The 27101-nt window shown below is 42.8% G+C and overlaps 1 protein-coding gene across 6 annotated transcripts in view; it reads left to right on the top strand.

Annotated features, from left to right (window-relative positions):
* LOC139628454 (A-kinase anchor protein 13) overlaps window positions 1-27101 on the top strand; it is a 105546-nt gene that overhangs the window by 30753 nt on the left and 47692 nt on the right. For all 6 annotated transcript variants that reach the window (XM_071490129.1, XM_071490126.1, XM_071490130.1 and 3 more), the window contains exons 5-10: window positions 199-370; window positions 5848-6031; window positions 7665-7860; window positions 8126-10310; window positions 11714-11799; window positions 23497-23551. In XM_071490129.1, the coding sequence (XP_071346230.1) occupies window positions 199-370; window positions 5848-6031; window positions 7665-7860; window positions 8126-10310; window positions 11714-11799; window positions 23497-23551 (2878 nt within the window). The remainder of the gene's footprint in view (window positions 1-198; window positions 371-5847; window positions 6032-7664; window positions 7861-8125; window positions 10311-11713; window positions 11800-23496; window positions 23552-27101) is intronic.

Raw genomic sequence — 27101 nt, 5'->3', positions numbered from 1 at the left:
ATCACAGTGCACCTCCAAATTGAGCTTAGCGCTGATCCACCTGTGTGGATGTGTCTTCCTACATTTACATCTTACATTTTAGGCATTTGGTTAATGCTCTTACGCTGAGCGTCTTAAAACGAGTGCTTCCAGTAGACTAAGCCTCAGCTCCCCCTCTGTAAAACTTGACTCATCTTTGTAATCACCCTCCACACACAGGTGAGCACGGCGGGCCGGGCCGATGGCCTCGATGGGGCGCTGCTGCTGGACGAGTGTCAGATTCCTCTGCAGGAGTGTGAACGTCTGGATGAGAGCCTGGCGCTGGCTCTCCACCATCTCGTACTGCCTCCAGGATGGAGTCTACTGGGAAACAAACTAATGAACAGCACCGGTGAGACTGGGGAGGAAGGGGGCACAGTGGGCTCAATGTAACATGTAATTTCCTCACACAGTAAAATGTACAAGGGTCACGCAACATGTCTCCACAGTGGTGCCCAGACATATTGACAAATTACAGTCGTGCAGCACATAATGACACACAGGGCACCTCTGTGTGTGTGTGTTTGTCTTGGTGCCATGTATCATTCACAGCGCTGCCGTTCATCTATGGAATTGGTGAGACTGAGCACTCTCAGCATTATGTTTTCAGAATGGTGCAACAATTACTGATCAAAACAGTGAGACATTGCCAGTGATTGCTGCAGGGGGTGGACGTTAGCACACAGCTTACAGTTCACTGTCTCTATGTGTGCATGTGTGTGCTTTCCAGTGTGTGGGTCCGTTCTGTCTGCTAATTCATGGACATGACTGATTTTTGTGTGGCACTCTCAAGCACTTTCACTGTTACTGTTACAGTAACACGTTTTCCACTGACAGTGGAAGCACTGATGTCTGGGTCAATCATGGTCGGCCATCTCCCGCTCCAACACACGAAAGTAGTCTGTGTGAATGCAGAAGTTATTCAGCTTCAAAACACTAGTCTAAAATTGGTTATGACGCAGCCTTTGTCCAACCTCCACAGTTTGGAAGTAAGTTAGCTGACTAAACCCAGCAGGAAGTACCTAGTGAAAACACCTGATATTATAAAGGTGGAATTAAGGCAGTGAGACATCCAGTTCTCCGTTAAAACTGGAGTTAAATGTTGAAAAACATTAGTTTGTAGATTCTAACCTTTACTTTAATGGCATTTACTGACTGTTTTTTGTGCCTCCACATTAATGGCAGCTTGTACACCTCTGCCTACAGTTCAGATTCGCCAATAGACCCTTAGTAGACTTTTCCATTGTGGGGAAAGATCAAGTTAACTTTTTCACCTTCAAACAACCAGAACCACCCAAAATACAACAAGGCTTAACACACTACAGTATGTGTGTGATTGATGACATAAAAAATTTGTTTATTTTCTACAATATTTTCATGAGCAGCCATGTATTATAATAACACATTAATCACTGAGTTGTGACAAGATACCAGAAATTTCTTACTTAAGGGGAATCTACTGTTAATAACACATATATAGTATCTAATTAATATAATAATCTAATAATATATACTTAATCGGAGGGCTGGAGGAGGAGGCTGCCATAGGCTCGACTGTATGTGTCTGATGTGCATTACCTCAGAAATGCGACTACACGTCACAGCTACAGCTGTGACAGAGATGCCACATTGATACCACAAGAATTGCAATTGCTCTGGCTGATTGTGTTTTCTCCCACAAGTTTCTACTGCCAGTGGAGATTATCTGCTCCCTCTCAATAACACATCACGCAAAATTATCTCCACTGCAAAACAACTGCTCGCTGTGATCACCTCTCTCTGTATCACACTGACTGAAAAAAATGTAAACAATGCGATTGCACAGGACTATAGTCTGCTGTGAAATTAAGGATACTTGGATGTAACCCCAGGTATATAGTACATGTATAGAATTGTAAGCACAGTATGAGGAACATAATTAAAGCACAATATGGCCTGATGAGGAACGATACATCCATCCAGTTTTGCTGCAGATTTATTGTTCTGTGTTGGTGAAATCCAATCAAAACCTATGCTGAAGGTGTCTATAGCAGTTAACCCCGTGTGCCAAACATAAACCCAGTTTTAGTTTGAGCAGTTGCCAACTTTTCAGGTATTGGAGAAATATAAGCAAATCACAGTATGTGTGATGTAACCAGAATACAAAGGCATTTTTACTTGATAAATGACTAATTGATAAACTTTCAGGGCCTTTCTGTGTGGAGTTTGAATGTTCTCCTCACGCCTGTGTGGGCTTCCTCCAACAGTCCAAAGACATGCAGGTTGGGTTAGACTGAGTGGTGAATGTGGAATGGTTGTCTGTCTCTATATGTCAGCCCCCCGCAACCCTGAAAGGATAAGTGATATGGCTGATGAATGAATCAATAAATGTTTTCTTGTAATCTTCTGTTAAGCACTGCTTGACACTCAGTGGAAAGAATGGAGGCCATACATATGCGAGCTGCAATTACAAATAGGCCGGTGTGGTCAGTGTAGGAATAATGTGACAACATGTCTCTGTTGGACTTTCATCTGACTCTGGCATTAGTATAAACAGAGCAGGTGCCTGTGCCGCTACACTTCCAGACAGCAGTTTGGGTCGTGAGAAATGGTCATGTCAGTCCAAACAAACATACATTTTTATTAAAATTAAAGTGCCAATTTTCTCCAGCCATTGACTCTGATGACTTTAATCAGTTAAAGGAAACCAAATGATCTGATGGGGAAGATGAACTCTGCTAGGTAATTGCTCTCTATGAAGCAGCATAAACAAGACTTTTGGGAGTAGTTAGAGCACTGCTGCTGCCTCCGGCTATTGTTAAGATAATAGCTTATGGTTTAACTTGGACTTGGAAATTAGAGCAAACCAGCAGAACCAGCAGGATTTTAGATTTCTAATGTACAAAAAAATGAGCAGAGCAAATTGAGTCAGTGTAGTCTACACACTCCTTAAAATGTTTTATTCAATGTTATTTTGGAGCCAGGATAGAAAACTCATCAAATCAAATTTTCAGTAATGAACTCCCTCCTGATTAGATAAGATCTGCTGTGACTGTTGTGAAATGTTTTACGGCTTTTTAGAGATGGACACACACACACACACACACACACACACACACACACACACACACACACAGAGGCTCCTTTGCCTCTGTTGTCATGTTGTTGATATGGAAGGCGGCTTCCAGCTGCGGTGAGTGATGTGTGCTCTAATAGGCTGTGCTCCACAATATGTCAGCGCTTCAATACAAGACGCTCAACTGCAGTGAACTGTGGGGAGGAAGAGGAGTGCAATTCTGCTCTCCATTTATCAGATCTGTCAGATGATGGATAGCAGCAGACTACAGGTGGAGGTGATGGTGGTTTATCTCAGTCATCCTTTTGCGCTGTGGGCACGCAGCAGTCACTGATATCACCACAGCCAGCCATATATTGTCCTCCGGGAAGTTCACATCTCTTGGAAGAAGTGTGCATGTTATTGAAAATGGGGCATACACACATAATTAACCAGTTCTGAACAATTAATAACATTCAGTGTCAAATTATCTGTATGGTTTGTCAATGAATACCAATTTGGTGGTTGTTTGTGAAAGGCCTTTTTTGTTTCCTGCTGGAACAGTTATTAGACATGCCCATCATCTATTTTAATTACTGAAACTTTTGATAATCTGTTAATGTTTATGATCAGTTAACGACAAGACTGAGTTTGCAGCTATGATAGCTAGCTAGATAGCTAGCTGGCTAGCAAGCAACCACCAGCTAGATAGCTAACTAGATAGCTCTATTGTCATTGTTCAAAACAATAAAATAACAGATCCTTCCTGTTTTTTTTTTTACTACTTTCTTCTCTGTATATTTGGGGTTCAGATTGTTGGTTGGCTACAAGTAGTAAAATGTCACTTTGGACTCAGGAAACAGAGAAAAGAAATCTTAAGTTGTCTAACATTTTTTTTTTTGGTTGATGATTTATCCATCCGTTAAAAAATATACATATCTATTGTAATATTCATAATAACATTTGGCAACTGTGTAGCTAGTGAAGCTAACTAGCAGCCAGCTTGTGAGGATCTCTGCCAAGGAGAAGTGAAGCTATTTAGGGGACTCATGGTGACCCAACATACTGTTAGGCCACTTTATGGTGGTGATTGCTGTACTGCAGCAAGTAGCTGTAATTACATTTATTTCCCAGATGAGCCTCTGGGATGCCATAGTCCAAAAATATCATGGGTGTTATGGCAGGCGGTTTTAAGGAACCACCATCCAACCCTGCAGTAAAGCATTTCCTGCTGCTGTTGACACCTCGCATTCCAGTCCAGCATAGCTCAGCTAAGTGGAGCATTAAATTTGACCAATTAGCTTGAGGTTCATCAGGGAAGGCGGGTACAGACTGGCCCGCTGTACATGGAGTGAGAGCTCTCATCAGCAGACACAACCATCATTGTAAATGTTGCCTAATGATTATTGTGGTGATGATCACAGAAACTAACACTGGTGCAGATTTTTTGTTGTTGTCGTCATCTTTTCTATCCTATTTTATAATTGATTATATCATACTGTTGAAACCTTAGTGAAAGTCTTAGTGGAAAACCATGGATTTTCCTTGTTTGCTCAAATAAATTTCTGTTTTTTTGTATGGACACTGGAGGAAGAAAAGTCCTCTGCTCACAGGCAGTAACAAATGAAAGCTTAAGAGTAAAACAAAATATTTTTAATAAATAACTGTGAAGAAAAAACAGCAACAGTATTGAAGGTTTTTCATTATTCTTGTTTCTGTAATTTCTGCAGTTTTGAAATAACCACAGTGCAGTGTACTGACTCTGCATTTCAATACATCTGGGAAGCCAAGCAAATACAGCTGTTAAGAGTTTTAGCTTATTAAGGTTTTCATTGCTCTCTAATGATCTGTTCCACATTTCATTGTGAAATTACCATTTATTGAACTTCACTTTCCCACTCTTTGGTACCCCTTATCTCAGGATGCCCTCTGAAATTGACAATAAATTTGCGAGTGGTCGGGCAGTAAAAGATGTTGATATTAACAGAAACGATTGGGCAACTCATTTAAACAAAACACAGATTCAATCTGAGATGAGAACATTTCTTGAATAACCAAAGGCCATTCAGCCTGCCTTTAATGCTATAGGGGGCTTTGTTGGCAACCTGCCGCTTTGGCACAAAGATAATGTGTGTGTGTGTGTGTGTGTGTGTGTGTGTGTGTCTGTCCATGAATCTCCATTACTGTCTTTGTGGATGTGTAAAGGGGGGAATTCAGTGTTTGATGGTGTTATTAGGAGTCAGACTGACAAATGGGGCCGATAATGGTCTTTAATTAAAAATGGGAGTCTAGTGCACTTACTGTGGCTCACCTGTGGTAAAAGGAATCGTTGTAGTTTGATTCCGTCAAATGCATCTTTATTGTTGTTGTTGCTATGATTTGTTTGTTTGTTTGTTTGTTGTGTTGATTTTTTTTGTTTTTTATTATGACATATTAGATGCTACTTCAGAGGCTTTTCCACACTGTCCTGAACTGTGAACACAAAAACTTATTCTCTAATTTTCAGTACAAAAATATCCAGTTTTAAAATACTGTGAATTGGCATGTTGACTTAAATCCATAAATGACAGTGACAGTATTAGCCTAAATGCAATGATCCATTGTTTAAGACAGATGGAAACAAGCATTTTATCAGTCTCTAAATGTGTAAATCAATCACCACAAACTTGCTGCCTGGACTGCTGCACTCTTCTGTCTTTCTCTTCTTCTCTCTTTGCTGCTCTTACGCTCTTGATTTCATGCAGTTTTATTCTTTCTGTATTTACTGTAGTTGTCATCCTCTGTCTCTTCCTCAGACCTGAATCCTCAGGAGACTCTGCTGCATTTCTCAGCTCGTCGGGGTCTGCTTCGGGTTACACGCTTCTTGCTGCGGCAGTCTGGAGCTAGAGAAGCCCTGCGAATGACCAACAGACAAGGACACACCCCATCTGCCATTGCTGCTTTACGAGGACACGAGCATCTCCACGAGCTCCTCATAAAGTAAGGACTTAACTGGTCAAAGGCTGTTTGTTTGCAGTGACACAGTATAAAAGTAAAACTTTGAATTGCAGTTCTTTTTGGTTTCACATTGTGTCAAAAACAATGAAAAATAAAATAAGTAGTATGAAACTGGAATAATGGAAAAGTAAAAAGCTGACAGACTCTGATATCTGTCATTTGGATGCATGCTGTTTCCACTGTTGATGGGATTTATCACATCGGATGCCTACCTTCAGGTCTACAACATCTACTTGTGAACTGTCTAAACTGTCTCCACAGTGTTTGACAGTGATACTAGCTCAGATTCAGTGAGCTTTGACCTTCCCTCCCTACAAACAGCCTCATGTCAATATATCAGTAGGTAGATGGTCTGATTCCTCCAGAGCCCTTTCAGACAGCATTGTTTGTCTGTTGTCTGGCTGGAACAATAGAAGTATCCAAAGCACATCACCACGAAGCCACAGTGCGGCCTAGCTTAGCACTCTGAGCTGCAGTTGGGTAGTTGAGGGCAAATTGAAACGGTGTGGGCTGCCAGTGTTGTTCCAGGGCAATCCAGACGGATGGGAAACTATTCCACAACACAAAAGCCTTTGGTTACAACTTCTGTGTCTATTGACCTGTTGTAGCACTTCTCCACAACATCTCACTATGTGTAATTGTAAGCCAGGCATACTGCAGTATTGTCTCTGTAGGGTTTAATGGCAAGGAGTTGTGTGTGTTCAGGTAAAATCCCTAATAACGCCTTCTTTCGGAGTGACTGGTGAGGTCAAATTCCTTTATAGTGCAACATTAAACTGCAGAGAAGAAAAAGTAGCTTTATAAAATCAACTGAGACACAGCTTAAAGTGGTTATAGACCCCTTTTATTTCTTTTAAGCTCTCCACTTATCTGCTGAAGAATAGTTTTCGCTGAACTCAAAATGAAGATGCCACAAGCTGAAAGACAACTACCACTTAGTGAGCTTGCTTATTGCCTAGCGTGCACTGGAGTTGCTTTTACAACTTACAGCTCTCTCTTTATGTGTCGGTAATTACATTTCCCTCATGAAAAAGTGAAGTCACTTGCAGCCTGGCTGGGTGACCTCAGCTGCCGGGCCTCGCAGCTACAGCAGTCCACCCAGGATTACGCAAACATTTAGGTGTCTCCTCTTTACAGCACTATCTTTATGAAAAAAACCACTGCACATACTTTTACCTTCAACACTTAGAGCAAATGCAGCAGGGGGAGTTAACCTTTCTTGGACAGCTTATCGACTAGGAGTGGTCTTTATGCAGGCTATCACAGGGTGTATTTTACCACAGGGAAGTAACTTTTTTTTTTTTGACTGGCTACAATGTCTGGAACTTTTTAACATTTACTAGCTACTTTATTATCTGACAGTATCTCCGTAGGTTGGTTAATTACCTGCTAAAAGGCTTGAATAGATGGAAATAACAACCACAATACTGGACTGCTAGCCTTTCCCACTCTGGAAAAAAAACAAGCAGCAATCACGTGGATTATGGAAGAAAAAGTGTGAGTGTGGATTGGCTGACGTCACTGTTAAAACCTTCTCTCAAAAGCAGTTCTGTGTCGCGTTAGCCAATCACGCCATAGACCAGTCGGGATGATCTAAGTGTTTATTTCACTGCAGGGCTGACACGGACACAGAGACGGATGAAGGCGCTGAGAGCGTCCACCTGGTCTCTACAGATGCCCGGGTAATCTGCCACCTCCCCAGGCTGAACACGCACACCCTGACTCTGAGAGTCCACCCTGGCCGCGAACCTCCAACCCTTCAGAGGAGTGTGGAGCAGCTGCTGCACTTGATATGCCATCTCCATGCCAAGGTGAGTCATACCACCCTGCCCTTTCAGCACGATATATCTGCTCACGTTGGCTCCATCCAGGGCCTCAGCGGCCACTGAACATTGTTGGACATTGTTTGTCTTTTCACCGCCCTCATTTTTTTAACCTTCAAACTCAGTTTGTATAACCGGTGGAACACCTTGTGCAATCACTGAGTTGACGATTGATAAGAACTAGAGAGCAGCTCTGTTGGTTTCTCTGAGGGAAAAGCTAACGTCTATCCTCCTCCTTTTTTATATTCTGCAGGGAGTTTCTGTGCTGGAGCTGCAGGTTGATTGTCTGCACACAGCTGCTGAATGTTGTGATGGTGTCAAAACAGAGATAACCTGTGTGGAGCAGCTGCAGCAGCCTGCTACAGCGTCAGAGTGCTTGGATACAACAACTGAAGGCAGCTGGGTAGAAGACTGCCTAGTGGAAAGCAGCACTGCTGACTGTGGACATGGTGAACCTGGAAATGCAGAGAAAGACGAGAGTTTGTCTGTGAGTACTCCAACATCAGAGGTACGCCCCCAGGAGCATGGCCTCGGCTCCCCAGAGGAGCGGGTGTGTCTCAGTTCAAACACTGGGAGAGAATACTGCCAAACAGAGGAGGAGGAAAGGGAGCAGCATGTTGTTTCCACCCAGAGTTTGAGTTTGTGTGACAGGAGTGAAGGAGCACAGAGTGAAGCAGAAGGGGCAAGCCTCACTGTGGGAACGCTACCACCAGCAGGCTGTGGTAAACAGGCAGAGGAAACTGATAGAGGAGAGGCTGTGATCCGGGAAGGACAGGAGGCCACAGAAGGAGAGGACACATGTGAGCAGGAAGAAGAGGACAGCACAGCCAGGAGGAGGGACGAGGAGGCCAGCTCAGAGTCAACAGATCTAATAACGACCAGTGGAGACTCGAAAGCTTTAGTCATGGGCCAGTCGCCATCGTCAGAGGGCTCAGAGGTTTCACACAACTCTGATTCTGAAATGAAGGACTGCTCTCTGGAAGGGAAAGAAGAGACGAAACTTGGCAAGGATCTCTCAGACGGACTCTCTTTAGACAAGGAGAGGGCCGAGAATGAAGGGTGTACAGACCCTGTATCAACCCCAGGGGACCTTCCCAACCCATCGGCCATAGATTGCAGTGATGTAATCGAGGAGCCCGAATCTGCTTTTTCTTGTCTCTTGATAGAAGGCCTCCACAAGGGGGAACCTCCACCAGACATAAACAGCCGGGAACAAAACCAGGAAACAGCTGGTAGGGATTACGCCACAGAGCAGCAGCAGGGCCGGGCTCCAGAAACTTGCTGTCATACTGGGAACTGCAAAGGAACAGCGAGCGGTAAAGAGCCGGATTGTGAAGACCCAGCTGAAGCTTCTGGATGCAATATAGAAAGCATTACTTTTATTATGGATGAACCTGACAGTACAGTTGATTGTCGCACTGCTGATGACTCCATGGAAGATGCACGGATTGATGAAGTTGACTGTGAGCAATCACCTGAGATCACGCCCGGCTCTGGTAACACACGCGCTGATGCAGATTCGTGCGTGGCCCACGGCCTCTCCAGTGATGACGATGGCAGTTTCAGATCAGTTGGAAGCTCCACAACAGACATATTCCAGCCCACTCAGGACAGCGCCACTATGGAGGATCCAGACATGGACTTAACCCAAACCAAGACAGCAGAACTGTCCTCAGAAGGAGCCATGATGGAGGAACCAAGCGATGTGAAACCTGGTGAAGGCAATGAACATTCACCCTCTGTGGATGCAGCGCTCCCCTCTGAGCCGGGCACTGTCAGCGCAGAGACAGTGACGGACTGCAACCAGACTGGCAGCGAGCCTGAATCACAACTGCCACACAGCCCTCAGACAATGGAGGCTTTGAATCCTGAGGGGGCAGGAGAGCAACATGTCCCAGAACTTTCCAAAGAGGATGTGTTGTTGTCAGAGAACGAGGGCTCTCCAACAGTAAATATGGATGCAGGTGAAACTGGAGAGGCAAACGGCTCTGACCTGCACGCAGAGAGGGAGCATTCAGCATCAGAGGTCAGCAGTAGGGTTTTATTTGAACCTGCTCACTCTGTTGCAGAAGAGACTGAGATGACTGGCCCAGTTGGAGGCAATCATCAGTCTCCAGAGACCAGCGATATATCTGTGGTGGCCTCAGCAGAGGAGAGTGGACACATGCAATCTGTGCTACAGGAGGAGAAACAGGATCATTTAGAAATGACAGCAGATGAAAGGTCACCTGATGAGGGATTAACACGCTCAGAGAATCAGATCGATATATCTTCATCACAAAGTACCACTCTTCCTTCAGACAGTGCAGAAGTAGAGCTGTCTTTTCCAAACAGTGAAGCACCCAGTGAACCTCCTGTTGACAATGAGACGACTGAAAACCCGGAGACTCTTGACACAGCGGATGGAGCCTCAGAAAGCTACAACAGTGCAATGCAAGGTGAGGAAATGCAGATTTACTTCAGTTCAAGTTCAGGTTTATTCAAGTACCACACACTCGCATACATCACAGGGCCATATGTTTGTCATAGTCTCATTCCTAAATAAATATGCTAAATCAGGTGCAGTCCTCCTCTGGTGATTAATGGCAATGCCTCCACAAAGCTAAATGCAACCTAGCCCATCATAATTGTGCTCACAGAGGTCTTGGGCTTTTGTGTGACATCCTGTTGTGATATATTACTGTTGTGAAGAAACATTTTAATTTAATGTTTCATTTTAATTAATTTAATCTTTCTTTCTTTTTTTTTTTTTTTGCTAATTGTCTTCCTAATGAGGATTTCGTTTTTAGTAATTCTGTAGGATTCAATTTTTAACGTCAAAAAAAAAGATTATTTTTAAACACTTTCCCTGAAATGTGACAGTAGCACATTCATTTTGCTGGATCATCGTGCTGGGACACTGGGATACATGGTGACACGTTACGTAACAGGAAATACTGAGCCGGGTTATATCTTTGGTACCTTAGGCCATGTATAGTCTGACAACACTTCCCTTTATATTCATATGTTCTCTGTTAGCCTGTGTCTCATGCACACTTGCACACTCTGGCTGCAGTATACGTCAGCAGGCACAGTCACATTACCAGTGCATGTGACTGAGTCTTAGACGCACAGCCAGAAGGCTGGGTCCTCCAGAACAAACATAGTCGAGCCAGCTGATGGGAGTATGGAGCAGGAAGTGAGACATGCAGTGTCTCTCTCTCTCTCCTCTTTGTGAACCTCCAGCACTCTCACAGCAGTTCTCACTCATCAGCAGTAATTGCACTGGACAGTAAAGAGGGGTTAAGGGCGAGGTTGGTGCTGTGGGGTGTCATAATGAACAAGGGGATACGTTTACAGCCTGACGATGGCCCAGCATCAGGTAACATGTATCGTGAGGACGAGCTTTGTGTTGTTTAATGTTTTGGGTATGAAGAGAGAATATCCACTTTTTTTCGAAACAAGGTCAAAAGTTGTTCTTCACTGTTATGTTCACTTATAAAAGCAAACCAAGAAAAAACAAGATTGAGATCCTTTAGTCCATACTCAGATAATTATAAAATACCATCACTGGACCTTTTTGGGTTCTGTTTTTCTAATCGGAGAATGATAAATAAATTTACATTCAAATGGTTGTTTTCCCTGTGGTAAATTGTCCTCTCAGGAAAGTTTTAATAGTAAATAAAACCAGACAAGACACAAGCTGCAGCATCATTATTGTTCCCTGTCTAACTCATCAGCGGATCTGCAGTGAGGATAGGCGAGTCCCAGTTCCTTTCACAACGCAACACTTGTTATTGATTCCTGTATTTGGAGGATTTGCCTTTGGACTGATTGCATTGTGTTGTGTGTATTTCTCCAGAGGTAGATGTCATTAAGTCTGAAGACACTGTAATTGCGGCAGGGGAGGAAGAAAATGGCACAGCAGAGGAAACCGACTTCTCCACGGTAAGTTCCGACTGTGGTTGACAGTTATCACGCTCTGCTTTGTTGCAGGCGCACGTTTGATTAACACCAATTTAAGATGAGTCATCTGTTTGCAAAAGCCTGAAACACCCTGAGTAACCTTTGGCGTCAGGATGTGAGCAAAGAGGTAGCCAGTTTCCCGTTGCTATTACATGACCTGGGGTAAAATGTGGCGTGAACAAAAGTTGAACAGCAGAGCAGACATTTTGACTCGTCAAACCCAGGTGTAACTGATAACATCGCTAATTGCTGCATCACGCTGTCGTTAGGAGCCAGCAGTGATGTAATCAGTTCCACCTGTGCCTTTCCTGCTATGACAAGTGCTGAGAAAAACCATTGATTTGTTTTGGTAGTAACAAGCAACAAGTGCGCTCTGATGCTTACAAGGCTATCAAGATGTGAAATGTATTCAGAACAAAGAAACAGAAGGTGCAGCTGCAGACGGACAGACGTGTGACAGGAGAGGAAAGAAAAACAGGTGATGCTCATCAAGCAGACGCGCCAGTCAAATCCAAAATAAGAAAAGGAGCAGGAAAACCTTCTGTCTGTTGTTTGTGTAAAGTCTGGCAGTTAAGGCAGCCTTTTGAGCCCCCATTACCCGCTCCACCAACCCCATGTAAATCATCAAATGATGCAAACAATAATAGTAAATACTGGTGAAATACAGATAAGAAGATTATAAAAATATATCAGGTCAATCTCTATAATGGACTTTACCATTTACCATGACCGAAATATAATAATTTGCATACAGTGACAGTGGGATTTATCAGACAGGTACGTGTTGAGTGTGATATTAGACAAGTTCAGAGTCTCCATCTGTCTTAACATCCTTAGTGTCTGAATACCACTTATTTATAACTTGCACGACTTCAATCCAGTGTTTACATGATTTACATGATTCTCATGTGAACAACAGAACACAACAGAGATATATGCATGAACAAAAAGATGCGATTCATGTCCGGTTAGATTCAACTGGTGGGCTTTGTTTTGTGTCACATATTTTATGATGTTAATTGGACCTAGAGTATGCATGCGTCATTATTGCAGAAGAACTGTATTTGAAAGGTTTTTTTCAGTGACAACATTTAGCATCTTATTAAAAAATGGAACTCTTTATTTGGCAGGAATAACCAAAGTAAAGAAAAGGAAGAAAAGTATATCAAAAATTTGAGGGGAGATGGGGGAAGGCAGGATTTGGTTATGAGAAGCTTGATGTGCCAACTCGAGATTTGCAGGAAGTTGAGGAAGAAAGCTGTCTGGAACATTTTTCCCTCTGAGTAAAAGCTTTCAATTTGAGACTTGCAGCTTAGTCAGCTCTTTTGTACTTTTGGTGAGTGCAGTCATTCAACAAGGAATATATATTACCTGCTAGTGTGTAGAGTGTCCTGAAGTATGACCTCTATGTCTGCTTTACGGTTAAATCCAGCAGGATCTCTGTCTCATCCTATGGGATTCATCCTGTGAAGTTAATTTTCTCTCTCAGCCACTGAGCACATGGATGCGATCTTCAGTAGATGGGACTTTACTCTGAAATGTTGCTGACTGACAGATTCCTCAGCAGCCATAGACTTGGAGTGGCTCTGCTTATTCCTGGGTTGTGGTCTGGGTCAGTGGCTTGTTCTGAATGCCAGATGTTTGACTGCAGGAGGACGTACACACAGTGTGCAGGATGGTAGGGTCGCCAGCAGAGGGCGACGCAGAATCAGTGGCATCACTGCAAGTTCTCCTCTTGACCAGAGCCAGAATTTAATGACCTGCCGTTTAGTCCTTTAGAAATTTCCTGCACTTTCATTGATGAGCAGGTGATTTGGGGGCGTTGAACAAAGTGTAGTGAGAGTGGGGGTGAAGAATAGCCTGGTCCCACTTTTCTTTAGCATTTTAGTTTTGTGGTGTTTTGAGTTGTGGTACTATTCCTAATAGTCCTAATGATAGAACTAGTAATCAGTAATTGTTGAACAATCATCATAATATGTGAAACAGTTTGTAAAATGTACTGAAATAATGTGCAGTGGATTATAAAACTCCAGAAAAAAAGAGAATAAAACTGACTGGATAACTGGATCTAAATGACAGTAACAGTAACAGCCAGCTACCGGGAAATGAGATACAAGGTTAAGGAAGTAATTAAAATCACAAAGAGTGTGTCGATGTTTTGACAAGATGTAAGCTATTTAGATGGCAGATAATTTGGCCCTGGATGATTCAGCAGGCGTAACATCTGCATTTCATATCTCAGAATACTGGAACTTGTAGTTAGCGAGTCCACACAGCATCACGGCTCTTCAAAGTTCTCTGAATCACACATCAGAGCGGAATAACACAGTTTTTCATCCGCAGCTGTGAGTCCTGTCAAAGTGCCAGAGAGAGTTAGACACTCAAGACATGAGCATGAGATAAATTTAGATTATTCTGAGGATTTGTTTTGCAAATGGGATTCATATAAACATCTGCAGGGAAGTCACAGCGAAGCTCCAATACTGTAAGAGGAGAAGGTGATAGAGGTGAGGAGTGGTGCTGCTGACGGGGCCTGCTCAGTAAACACATCATTAGACCGCTGATGTTGCTTTTATTTAAATGGGGAGTGGCTGTATTCACAGTCTCACTGGGTAACAAGGATGTGGCCAGCAGCAGCTTTGGAGATACTAGTTACATTTGAGTTGCCGTTTCACTGTTTAGGGAAACGGCCCATGGAAAGAGTGAACTTCACAGCCAAGGGGCAGAAAAGGAGGCACTAACATTAACCTCCACCAACATGAACAGTTTGAAATACCTCCAATAACCAGACCGGCCAACTGGCTGTACTGATCAGTCATGCAGACAGAAACTGTTTGCTCTGTGACAATAGCGTATTTTATTTATTCTTTTCTTTTTTTTTTTAGTAGATCAATAAGATGAATCCCATGTCTCCTATTTCTATCCTTTTTTTCTTCATTTGTACTGCTTAGTTCCTTTGCTCCTCCCAGTCAAGATGAATATAATGTGAATATGGAGGAATCATGGCAACATTCAAGGCAAAGTAATTTGGTGACAGTTGACACTCTTTCTCTCTCTCTCTCTCTCTCTCTCTCTCTCTCTCTCTCTCTCTCTCTCTCTCTCTCTCTCTCTCTCTCTCATTATTGTTCAGTCACTGGTTAAGGCTAAGTGATTGACCTTTTTCTTTTAATGCGTGTTAATATGAATCCTTATGTGTGCGTGTTTGTGCATGCGTGTGTGTAAATGTGCGCTCATCAGCTCTCATCCATCTTTATGACGTGGAAAGATGGAGTAACACAAGCTGGGAGGTTGTTAGCGCCGTCATTGGGCTCCATGTAATTTTCTGGCTGTACACTGTGAGCTATAGCAGAGTGATATAGAGATTGTCAGTTTTTCATCCCGTCAAACAACAAACACTGTGGTTTGTTTGGTTCAACGGATTGATCGCAGTGTTTTCCTGAACTATGAAACACCTGGTGCTGTGTGAAGGTCAGAGTTTTGATTAGAGGAGGGTTTAATTTGTTTGTGGCCACTGGGATTCATGCCTTTGTGATATTGACCAGCTATGGCCAGGACAGGAGGGCAAAGCAGATTCCCACTTCAGGGACAACCCACAAACTGCAGGGACCACCACGCGTTTACATGGATGCAAATATTGTCCAGGAGGAGCTCAACCACAGTGTGTAGGCTGCCTCTTCAACCCAGGAGTGTAGGTCTGATTTAGGAGGTGGTGGCCACACAAATGCGTCATTGACTTTTGTTATTTATCCTGTTTGTTATGTTGTTGTAATTTATCATGAGTGTGACTAAAATTATTGCCATGATATGAAGTAGGATACAAGAGATCTGATGGATGAGAGCAGCCAGGGGAAAGAATAGTCATAGATGATTTTGTAAGCTCTTGACCAGCTGCTGTCCTACAGAGTGGTAGAGAGGAAGCACATTTCCTGCTCTCTAAGAAGCATTTTTTTAATCCTAGAGTGTCAGGGGAAGCCATCCCATCTGTTTCACAGTGAAGGTCTGGACACACATACTGAACCCTGTGCTGTGTTTGTGTCCCTGTACATTTGTGGGTGAATCAGGGCTCTTGGTGCTGCCTTAGTTGGCTTTGAGCTGGTTTGGAGAGCAGACAACAGATTCAGCAGTAACTTTCAATGTACAGTAAAAAAACAATCAAGACAGGGTTTTAAAATATAATGGGCTCATTTAAAGCCTCACCTAAGTCATGTTGAAAAATCACAAAAGTATAAAAATACAAAATGGGCATACAAGAAAATAACATTCCTAAATCAAAATGATTCAATATATATTTCGAAAATGATTCAAAATATATATAGTAAAATTAACAGGGATAATAACAATAATACAAGTAATAATATCAAAATAAGAGCATCATAATGATACTAGCTCAACATTGTACCAAATTACCGCATGTTCTGTTTTAAATTAATTTCTTTAAAATGTTTCTTCTGATACAGTGTTTTTGTTGTTATTTGCAAACACATGCCATATTGGGATACGTATGTAAACAGTCCCAGTCAAAAGTTTGGACACACTTTCCTTTTCACTTGAATGGGAAGGTGCCATATAATATTGATGTCAACCATATCACCTGGATATTCTCGTAATATGTTATAATGTGCTTTGCTAGGTAACCACTGCCCCTAGTGGCTTACTATGCATGTGAGACCATTCTCTGCATAATTCCCAACTTTTTTCAAAACGCCCACACCCATATCCAGTTGGAAGGACATCATCTGAGAAAGGTGCAACAACAACCACCAGAAGGGGCCTCAGTGGTGGCCTCATCCAGCAGGGGGTGTTGAATCTCACCAACATAAATTCTGAGGATTGAGTCACATTAACTGAAGTAATAATGGCCTTCTGTCATCTGTCATACTGTAACAATCCAGTACTTTGGAGGGCTGTTTAACAGGATGAGAGAGCAACTTTCACAGCCTCTTACAGAGAGAGAGAGAGAGAGAGAGAAAGAGAGAGAGAGAGAGAGAGAGAGAGAGAGAGAGAGAGAGGGAGAGGGAGAAAATGCAGAGAGAGGGTGAGTGAGTCAGGCAGGAGAGAAGTCAGGAGAGAAGTTGAGAGGCGGCAGAGGAAAGGAAAAGAGAGGGAGGGAGGAAAGAAGAGAAGGAGGGAGGGAGTAGAGCTGGAGTCTGGTGGAAGGCTGCTTCTGCGGCCAGATGTGAAGCTTAGCAGGCAGCTTCAGCTCTCCTCAACAGTGCTTCTCCGGGATTTTAACCTTCTGCTCGGTAAATCTGCTCTGGATATTTAAAGGAAAATGTATGAACGCCACAAGCGGAGGTACAGTCTCTGTGCCAAAGGAGAGAGGGCTGTAGACGTGGTTTTGATTAAGGTAGGTTACCTATCTGCACTTTCAAACAAAGTTGTTTGGTATTGTAACACTGCTGCTGCTACAGTAATAACAGTCGTTTGAACAGAGGTTTTGAAAACAGGGTTGTTCAGTGCTTCCAACAAATAAAAGTAATAGCAAAAGCAATAAAAGCAGTGTAAGAAATATAAAAGCCGAACTGAAATCAAAAGTTAACAGTAAAGGGACGTCAAAGAGAATTAAAGAGATTATTACATGAAATCCATTAAAGAGAATTTCATGAAGTGATTTAGCAGCTTAAGCTCCTCAGGTTGTTTTCAAAGGCCGGATCAGACTTATTCTGAAAAGCTGTCCAGGAAAAAGTTCCCTCCTAAGTCAAACATAATCATAACCGTCACAAAGTGCTTCAACGTGCTTCGGCAAACCTGTAGTCGTCTGCCAGGCGTGTTGTGAGGGGTTTTGCTGTGCACCCTGGGAGATGATTGCATGGTTGTTGATAGTGGCCCTCCAGACGCAGAGTGCTGATTATTTTGGGGTGGAGTGTGGGTTTTTTTGGATGTACGCTGCATGGGTATGCTGTAAGCGACACTAAGACAGATGCCTGCGCTCTGTCCGTCTCAGCTGAGTATGAAACTTAATGAGGCTCAGACAGTTTAAGGTCTTTCTTGGGTTATTTGGTCGGGATAGTGAGTACTTCTCTGACTATGAACAAAATATAAGTCCGCTGATGTTCCTAAAGTGACTTGTCACATTGGATAAATTAGTCTGTCTCTCTCTGTCTCTCAAAGGTCCTGTTACTGTATCGTAAAGGTTCAATGTCAAACCGTTTGAACTTTGTGTTCAGTGGAATATTTCGAAATAGGATCTTTTTATAGCTGTTATTTAAAGCCAAAATGTCAGTCTCCCTTCACTACATATATAGAACCCTTTACGACATTGTTTTCTTTTTTGATTGTTTAACTATTAATCATAAAAAGCTTGGCAGGTAGTTGACAGGTGGTGTCATATTCAAAAATCTGAACTATAAACTGGAAGAATCTGGACTCATTTTAATATTAGCCAACAACCATCAACTTAACCCGACAGATTTCACTCAAACTAAGCTAATGACTCAAAACGGAAGTATTTCCTATTGCTCAATGACTCTTCACTATGATCTAAAGTAATAAACACAGACTGAAAGCTGGACTGTTCATCACAATGCATAAACTAAACTATGAACTCCGCCACAGTAGATGTTTGACAACCGTCTGCTGAATGTGGCATCCACGAGCGGGGCAGAGCAGAGGGGGAGGCACCGAGAGGAAAATATTTATCAAGTGGATCGCTCTGGTGTATGTAACACCTCTCTTTAGTCTATTGTCACTTTCTAAACTTGTTCTTGATGTCAGACTCTCTTTTCACCCGAGGGTTGAACCAGCGAGGATGAGAGAGTGTCTGTGAGGGAGCGAGAGAGAGAGGAAGAGGGAAAGTGAGAGAGATATGACGGTGTGGGAAAAAGGCAGCGCCAGGCTAACGGTCTCCTCTGGCTTCAGATGGAAACAGGCATTTGGCCAAATGACTTCATTCCAGCCAGCGTTTCACATCCCAGCATCTCTCCTGGCCTTGAGTCACAAAACACATCATCGCTCTACTTACCAAGTTCAGTAATTGTGAATAGGCCTTTACACAAACTAGCATAGTGCTATAGTATATACAATCTTTTGTGGATCAGCAGATAGAAGGTAAACAGACAGAAAATAACACATTTCCAAATCCTTTTTTGGGCACTTATTTCCTACTGTTGTCAAAGTGCAACGACCTCTGACTCCAAAACTGGAGAACCTAGATTCAATGCTGCACCATGCTGAAATCCTTCTCAGCAGAAAACTCAGTTCCACTTTCGGCTACTCTGTAGTTGCCCGTGACCTCTGACCTCTCTGTGAATTAAGGTTAGAGAAAAGGATCTCAATAGAACAGAACAGCACTTCATAAACGTTCTTAAAATCTAAAATAAGATCCACAACAAAACCTGTACAACGGCTGGGTCATTGTCTAAAAGATGATGTGTTTGCTTTTATCCTGTTAAAGTGTTTGGGAAGTTGAATTCAGTGCACATCCAAGATGCAACAAAGAATAGCTTTGCCCTCAGGTCTGCCACCAGCCACCCTCAGGGATCAAATGGTGTATAAATACCTGGCTGGAAGCAATCATTCAGTCAGCCATGGCATCCTTCAATGCTGCAGAACCTCTCTGGCCTCCTGCCTGTTCAGAAATGAGGCAGCGGTCCAAGTCCTGCCTGCCCCAGCGTACACACACCAGCCCGCCTTTTTATTTTTAAACCAGATGTGTTTTTACTGGGTACAGTTTAGGTTCCCCCGACACTACAAATATGCACTGGGCTGTTCTGAATCCAGGGTACCAGCTTTCACAGGGGAGGATCAGTTCCTTGCTCGCTGGCTGACTGACCAACTTTGGCTGACTGATTGAATAAGTGGCTGTCCAACTGGCTCACACCTTGTGCCTCTTGGTTTGTACCGGACAAAATACATTTACATTGATCTTTCTACATATCCGGCCCAAATTTTTTCTTTTATCCATGGTGCTTCTTTCAGGAAAAATAAGCTTTGTTTGTGCACAAATCTCTGACTTTTTACCTCCTTTTTTGCTTCTGATAATGGTGATAGTTGCTTGACTAGAGCTTCAGCCATTGTTGGTTTACAGTAAACGAGGTCATAATACGACCTCTCAGTGGCACTGGATGCTACAGTGAGTCAATATCAGAAAGTGATGTGATGGGCCAGCTGGAGCAGGGCTAGCTGGTTAGCATGCTAAGTTCAGTCGAGGAAAAGAAGTGATAGAAATAGAAGCAAAACAAGAGTCAACATTGGTGTTACGTTCCACCACGGGAGACAGATCTTGATGAGTAAAGGAATGAAATTTGAGGGTAAACTTGCAATGTTTTTCCTAGATTAGGAAGTAAATAGTGGTTCATGCTAACACTGGCTACTTAGCAATTAGAGTGCAGCTTGGGCTGCATATGTCTGCCCAAACTCAACCGGAGTCCGAGAGAGTAGTTACCGAGCCCGACCTGAACCTGACAGCCATTCTGTTTGGTTTTTTTTTATGTCTGTACCCACCTGAGTCTGACGCTTTAAGCGTAAGCTTAAGCACTGTGTTTGTGTTATCCTGTCACATAGTTGTGTCTTGCTTGTCCACTCTGACTACACGTGTGGGCATCTTAAGGCTGAAGTAATCAAAAATATTTGTCTGAACCCCGGTATCTACTCTCAAGTAGCAATAGTAAAACTTGCATACAGCTCCTTTAAGCAAATCACTGACTTCTGTTGTATCTTCAGGGTTGCTCTGTAACTGATATCACTGAACTGAGTTATGCTATGATTGAAATTGAAGAGGCTTCTAGTTTGTACTGACTGAACTGTATTCTTTCATTCTTCATTCATGTGGCCATCATTCATCCTTTCACCAAATAATATGAACTGCAGCACACTGCCAAAATAAAGGAAGCACACGGGACAGTGTATTAGTTGCATTAATAGCAGATACTTCCACATATGTAGACCCACTCCCTAGGAGAAGTATCCACTTCATATCCCATTATGCTGAGGGTTCAGCCCATTCTATAATCAGAGCCAAAACACACAGAGGCAGTTCTGGTGGTTCACAGTGGGTAAACAGTCTATTAAAATACTTTAAGCTGCTGTTTCCTTTACTTTGGCTTTAGTCTGTATTTTATTCAGGATCCTTTGTTTCTGTTTGAAGATCTGTTGTCTCTGCCATCCTCTAAGGTCAAGCCTTGTAGCCTTTTGTAATTTGTTGCAATCACTGGCAATCATTTTACTTGCACAGAACCTGTGCATGCATTCGTGTGTGTGTGTGTGTGTGTGTGTGTGTGTGTGTGTGTGTGTGTGTTGGTCTGTGTTTGTGTGTTGTGTCTGTGTACAAGCACCCTCCGTGACCAGCTAATCTTTCCTCGTCAGCGTGTTTGTTCTCTCTCAGTAGGCTCTGTTTGATATCTGAACACAGCTGTGAGAAAAGAAAAAGCCTGTGTGCTGTCTGTGCATGCAACTGTGTGCGTGGGATTTTGTTGTGTGCACGTGAGGCTTGATGAGTGAAAAAAAGGAACATAAGTGAGTGTTTGTGATGTGTGTGCATGCATGCAACACTGTTGACTGATGGAGGTGCATGTACACAGTGCCAGTTGGTATGTAAGTAGTTTGTAGTGCATATGTAGGAATGTGCAAAAGTGTGTGATCACAGTGGGCACTTTGACACACACACACACACACACACACACACACACACACACACACACACACACACACACACACACACACACACTCTCACTCACTCACCACTCCTAGTCTGGGATAACAGAGCTCAGTGTTTCTGTGGGTCTCAGCAGGCTTGTCAATAATATGCACTGGGACTCAGCCCCCTCACCCCCAAAGCATTCTGGGAGGGTTGGCCTTCACTGGTTGGTTGGGACTCACTCATCCTGCTCTGTCTCTTTTTATCGCTGCCTCTGTTCTCCTTTTTTAAAAATATCTTCAGTGTATGTGTTTTGACTTATTTTCCTCTTTTTATTTGTAGCTGCCTCCGTTTTTTGACATTATAGTGCCTATGTTGGTTAATTTGCTACTTTTCTCTGTTTTATAACTTTCAAATTTGAATATATTCAAATGTAAAATTGTGAGGGGCATTTTCACATTTTTTGCAATTGTTTGATCAATTGAAAAGATAATTGATGGAGTCCCCAATTATGGTGAGAACAAGACTGCTTAAAAGTTAAGTCTCTGTACTTTGCCAAGAAATAGTCTCAGGCATATAAGCTCATGTCAAGCCATACATTTTCATGTTTACAAACTAATTTTTGTGCAAGTTAAACCAACAAGATAAACATGTTAATCAGTGAGCTTTAGAAGCGCTGGTAGGTGGATTTTCCCTCTTTCTCCTTGTTCCTAGTCTTTGAGCTTAGCTAAGCTACTGTTCTCTGCTTCATATTTAACAGACAGACATTAAAAACCTCTCATCTAACTCTCCCCAGTGAAATCAAATAAGCTAATTTCCCCTGAAATATCAGACTAATCCTTTCAAGTCATTATTTGTATTCCTATTAATTGTGTCGAACTGTCATGAACTGGAGAATTGTTCACAACCAACGACTTGATAAATGCTCCAGGATCCAAGTAGTGTCTGAAACTGAGGAGCAGAGTCGGTGGCCTGTGATGGAGCTGCCTCTGTGTTTTGTTTCCTTGATTGCTCTTTCAGATTAAAGGTTGCGGCCTTTAGATTAGTGAGCTGTTTATACCATGTCTAGAGGTTCCTTTGTACAAGTCCTACACTGCTGAGTTTAAAGGGCCACGCTAAAGCCTGCTGATCTGAGCTGGGCTTAACCCGGGTTTACCGAGGTTGAGAGTTAGATGGGAAGAATAAAGGAGGAAACAAGCTACTGTAAAAAAGGAAGGAATAAATCATCACTAGATGACAGACCATGAACATCTTAAAGAAAGAAACATCCATTCTCCATCACAGTAGCTTTAGCTGTAGTTCAGAAATCACTTGGCCCCCTGAAAAACAAAGCCACGTCTGCAAGCACAGAGGCTTTTGTAATGGGGGTCTCTGGTGAGGAGCTTGGTTTTGGTAATCTGGCTTTGTTAATAGATTGTTAATCTGTTTTTGGTTCTCTCAGTTTGTATGAGAGACACATTCAAAGCTCATCATCTTTATCTGTCTCGTTGATGGAGTTCATCAAAACACAATGAGTTTCTCTGAGTCTGTTAGCTTCACATCCAGAGCTGTCAGTCAAGTCAGCACAGCTTCGGCCAAACTGTTGACGCTTTTGTGTTGCCTGTGGGGGTGGGGTCTGTGCATGTGCGGGGGGGGGGGGGGGGGCATTTGTAGCTAAAACCAGCTCTCTCTCTCTCACACACACACAGCTGTTTTATAGACAGTCAGACCACAGAGGAAGCAGAGCCCCAGCGTTGTGTGTTTACAGCCAACCACAGATCTCTGACAGGCAGTGTGTGTGTGTGTGTGTGTGTGTGTGTGTGTGTGTGTGTGTGTGTGTCAGTGTGTTTGAGTTGGTGTCAGCGTGACTGTTAGTTCTGAGGCTGAAAACAGACCACAGTCAGATCTTTGCAAACAGCTCCTTGAGGAGATGGAGCTGGAGTGCAGCTACTAAATCCTATGAATACACTTAGCCCTGCTTTTATAAAGAGTGACTTATCGTTGCCTCCCATCCTGTATACCAAGCAACACTTCCTAACAGACACGCTGGTCTGCATCATTATTTCTTTGTGGGTGACAATCACATGTTGCTGCAGCTGATTCAGTGTCTTCCTGTTTCTCCGTAGATCCACCGAGACAGAGAGGCGTCGTTTCATCAGCCCTGCAACACTCAACTCTCAGGTAAGAGTCAACACAAAAAATCCACATCAGCTAGTCAGGATTTTTTTTTTCTCTCCATGTTTCTGTGCTTTATTTTTTAATTCAAGATGATTTATGTATGTTGCTATAAGGCGCACGGCAAGGTTTCTTTGCCATCAGTGACAAATATGTTGCACTGGGTCATTTATGTGTTACAGTTTATGCTGGGAGATGTCGTATCCTTTGTCTCATGAAGCCCATTTGTTTGAAGTGATGTTTGGCCTGGTGACTTTTCAAACAGTCTGGCTGAAGTGTTACTGACACAAAGCAGAGGCACTTGTATTGTTTGAGCCTCAGCATTTTGACAGCAGCCGTTTTTGTTGGATTCGTAACAGCAGCCTTTATTTTTCTACTCATAAGATAAAATGAAGAGCATCAGACGTCATGTAGTTGATCCAAAACATCAAGTCAAGACTTAGACCTGTGTAAGATTTCAGTGTCAGATGTTTTCGGAGCCTCTGATTGTGCTTTTCTGATGATATTAAATATCTTTTCTCCGCCAGTCTCGTGCCAAAGAATTTCAAATATTCACCCAACTTTACAAAGGCGACAGCTATGATTAACTGTATGTCTGTGTAACTTTCAGGCCTTCTGTCAACCAGCAGTTGAGTTGTGGGTTGGATGGTGAATCTGTGGATAGAGTTGTCACCCATGACACATGGCTTTGGTGTCTCAGTGCTGTGAGGTTGATTGAAACCTGACTTTAAAAATATAGTATGGAGAGACTCTCGGTGCAAGCGTCGTTTGTTTGAAACTAGTTGAACGTTAGCACATACTCTTTGTACACGGGTGGAGGAAAGTAAGATGTTAATGCTACTGATCAGCCTGGGCCCAGTGGTCCCCACTACTCTACCACTTAAGACACTGCGATGACAGAACATGCAGAGAAGGCAAATTACATCAATAAGACCTTACACTGTGTTAGGTGGGTAAAAAACTGCGGAGTCTATGTATCAGTAAATATCTAGGGTTGTCTGTGGAGTGTTCATGAGCTGGAATCTGTATCTAGGCCTATTGTTTGTGTCTCACGCTCAAACAGCATGCACACAGGCATACGGATGCACGCCACAACTATGACAATGATGTGATAGATATTTTTGCCAGCTGCACAGGGTGGTAACAGTTGGTGGTATTCCAGTTGACCCTTTTTGTACTCCATTTGACCCTCTGGAGATCTTGGAAGTGGAAGTAACAGAGCTAATTAATGTTAGTGCCAGTGGTGCCAGAGAGGAACAACAGGGCAGGCAGTAGCAACCCTGTGGTAAGAGATGCGATGTTAGCTCAGCAGTAGTAACCTACCATGAGTAACGGCTGGTTACTCATGATTAGACATGTCTGTCTGTTGTCTTGGCTTTTTGTGCATGTTGTCTTCACCCCCAGTTTTAGTTTGTTAGGGTTAGAGGGTTAGTGACTCTAACCCATCTCTGTTTTTTGTCTCTGTTTTGCTTTTATAAATGACTCAACAAGACTAAGACTGGAAGCAACCTTACAGCTCTTTGACGCTGTAAAGCTGCGCTTAAATCTCAACATGATGGTGTTTGTTTACTATAGTCACCTTGTTAGTTTAGCATGACACTAAGGCTAAGTAGCACAAAATACAAAGTACAGCTGAGACGTTTTTAGGCATTTGGTTATGAACCAAAGTACTGGACAAGTTGGAAGTTTGACGTCTCGGGGATGTTGTTAGGGGAGGAGTCAGGGAATGAGCACAGTCATGAGGCCTTATCATCTGGGGACCATGAACTGTGCCACATTTCATGGCTATCTGTCCAGTATTTGTCAATTTGTGAAGACCAAGTGGCAACCCACCGTGATGTCACCCATTGGTTTCTGAACTGCAGTTTTGAAACCTTGGATTAGCAATTTGGCCGTCACCATCTTGGTTTTTTGAAACCAGAAGAAAACACATTTGGAAGAGAAGGTGGAGCTGAGGAGGATTGAGGTATGGATCTGACCTCCTCTGTACTCTGTCCTGATTGTCAGGCAGGTCACTGTGTGTGGTACAGTCTGTCAATCACATGGTAGCCTCACCCTAATTGATTGAAACTATTGATTGAGACCATAAACTCATTAGGAAAACATTCACTGAGGTAATAAATCAAGTGAGAAGTAGAGACAGTTTCCCATAGACTTCAAGACAATCTGACTTCTTTGTGCAACCAGTGGAGTCGCCCCCTGATGGACATTAGATAGATGCAGGTTTAAGGCACTAAATGCTTTAACTTCACTTTTCAGTCCCAGAGTCTACGTCCATTTTTATGTACAGTCTAAGGTCAAGATCTTTCACCCTGGACAAAAGAAATGGACCGACTGACTAATTGACGGACGTTGCCATCCCTCGAGTTTTGCTTCTTGTATGGCTAAAAACAACATGAGCTTTCTTGTCATTTAGGCAAACAGCTGATTGTTACCACGGCAGCCTTGAGTATATTTCAGAATGAAAGTAAGAGAAACCTCAAACTGAATTTTAGATGTTGGCACATAGACAGTATGTCCATGTTTGGGCAGCAGCCAGAGCCAAGATAAGAAAAAAGGATTTTTTGACCTCCATAAGATGAGAGTGTCAGCAGAGACCAGTCTCAATAAAAAAGACCAACAGATCGATGAACTGGATCAGGCTGAGAACAAACTGCCTTTTTATTTGTGTGGAAAACAGATGAAACGTCAGACAGTTAGAAGGAGAGGAAGAGATAAAAGAGGCTGGAATCAATGAAATGAAGAAAAGAAATACCAGGAAAACACAGGAAACACAAAAGTGGAAATAGAAAGATAAAGACAGAAAAGAAGGATTGTCAAACGGAAGTAAAATGAAAGCATGTTTGAGGGTGGGATTTCCCGTGTGGTGGCTAGAACAAGTCAACATCACTTCCTTTTTGGTGGAAATATATACGTCTCTCTTCCTCAGTAAACCCACCCAAACCCTTCACCCTCTCTCTCTCATTATTTATTGGGGATAGCAACAGAAGGTAGCAGGAAAATGAGTGACTGACTACAGGTAAATCTCTGGTCCACCATTCCCCCACACCAGCAGAATACAGTAGAGTACAACAAGCTTTAAGCTGAGCAAGTGTCACGGTTCTGGGGATGACAGTATCAGTCTGTCGCTCTGTCGGTTGGTTGATTCACTACTTTGGTTAAGACAGAAATATCTCAGCAGTTACTGGATATATGTCCTTGAAATTTTGGAAACACATCCACGATCCTCTGAGGGATAATTGGGAGGACTTTGGTGACACCTTGATCTGAGGTTTCCACTTATTCTATGAAATATCTCAACAGAGATACCTGTGGATTGCCATGAAAATGTTGGTTTAGGGTCCCTAAACTTTTCATCGAGAGCCATCATCACAGCAAATGTCACTTTGTGCAATACTTTGGTTTATGAACAAACATCTGCAAAACTAATGACATTCCCATCTGTTTTCTGCTAATTAACAAACATTAGCTTGGCGACATGCCTAAATAAGATGGTGATCATGGTAAATATAACGGCACCTAAAAAGCACAATTGTATCAGTGCACAGCCTCACAG

Source organism: Trachinotus anak, unplaced genomic scaffold (genome assembly GCF_046630095.1).
Source record: "Trachinotus anak isolate AG129_WGS33_773 ecotype Australia unplaced genomic scaffold, CSIRO_AGI_Tana_v1 ptg000011l, whole genome shotgun sequence".
NCBI lineage: Eukaryota > Metazoa > Chordata > Actinopteri > Carangiformes > Carangidae > Trachinotus > Trachinotus anak.
The sequence above is the reverse complement of the archived record's forward strand: the minus strand, read 5'-3'. Positions and strand labels throughout refer to the sequence as shown.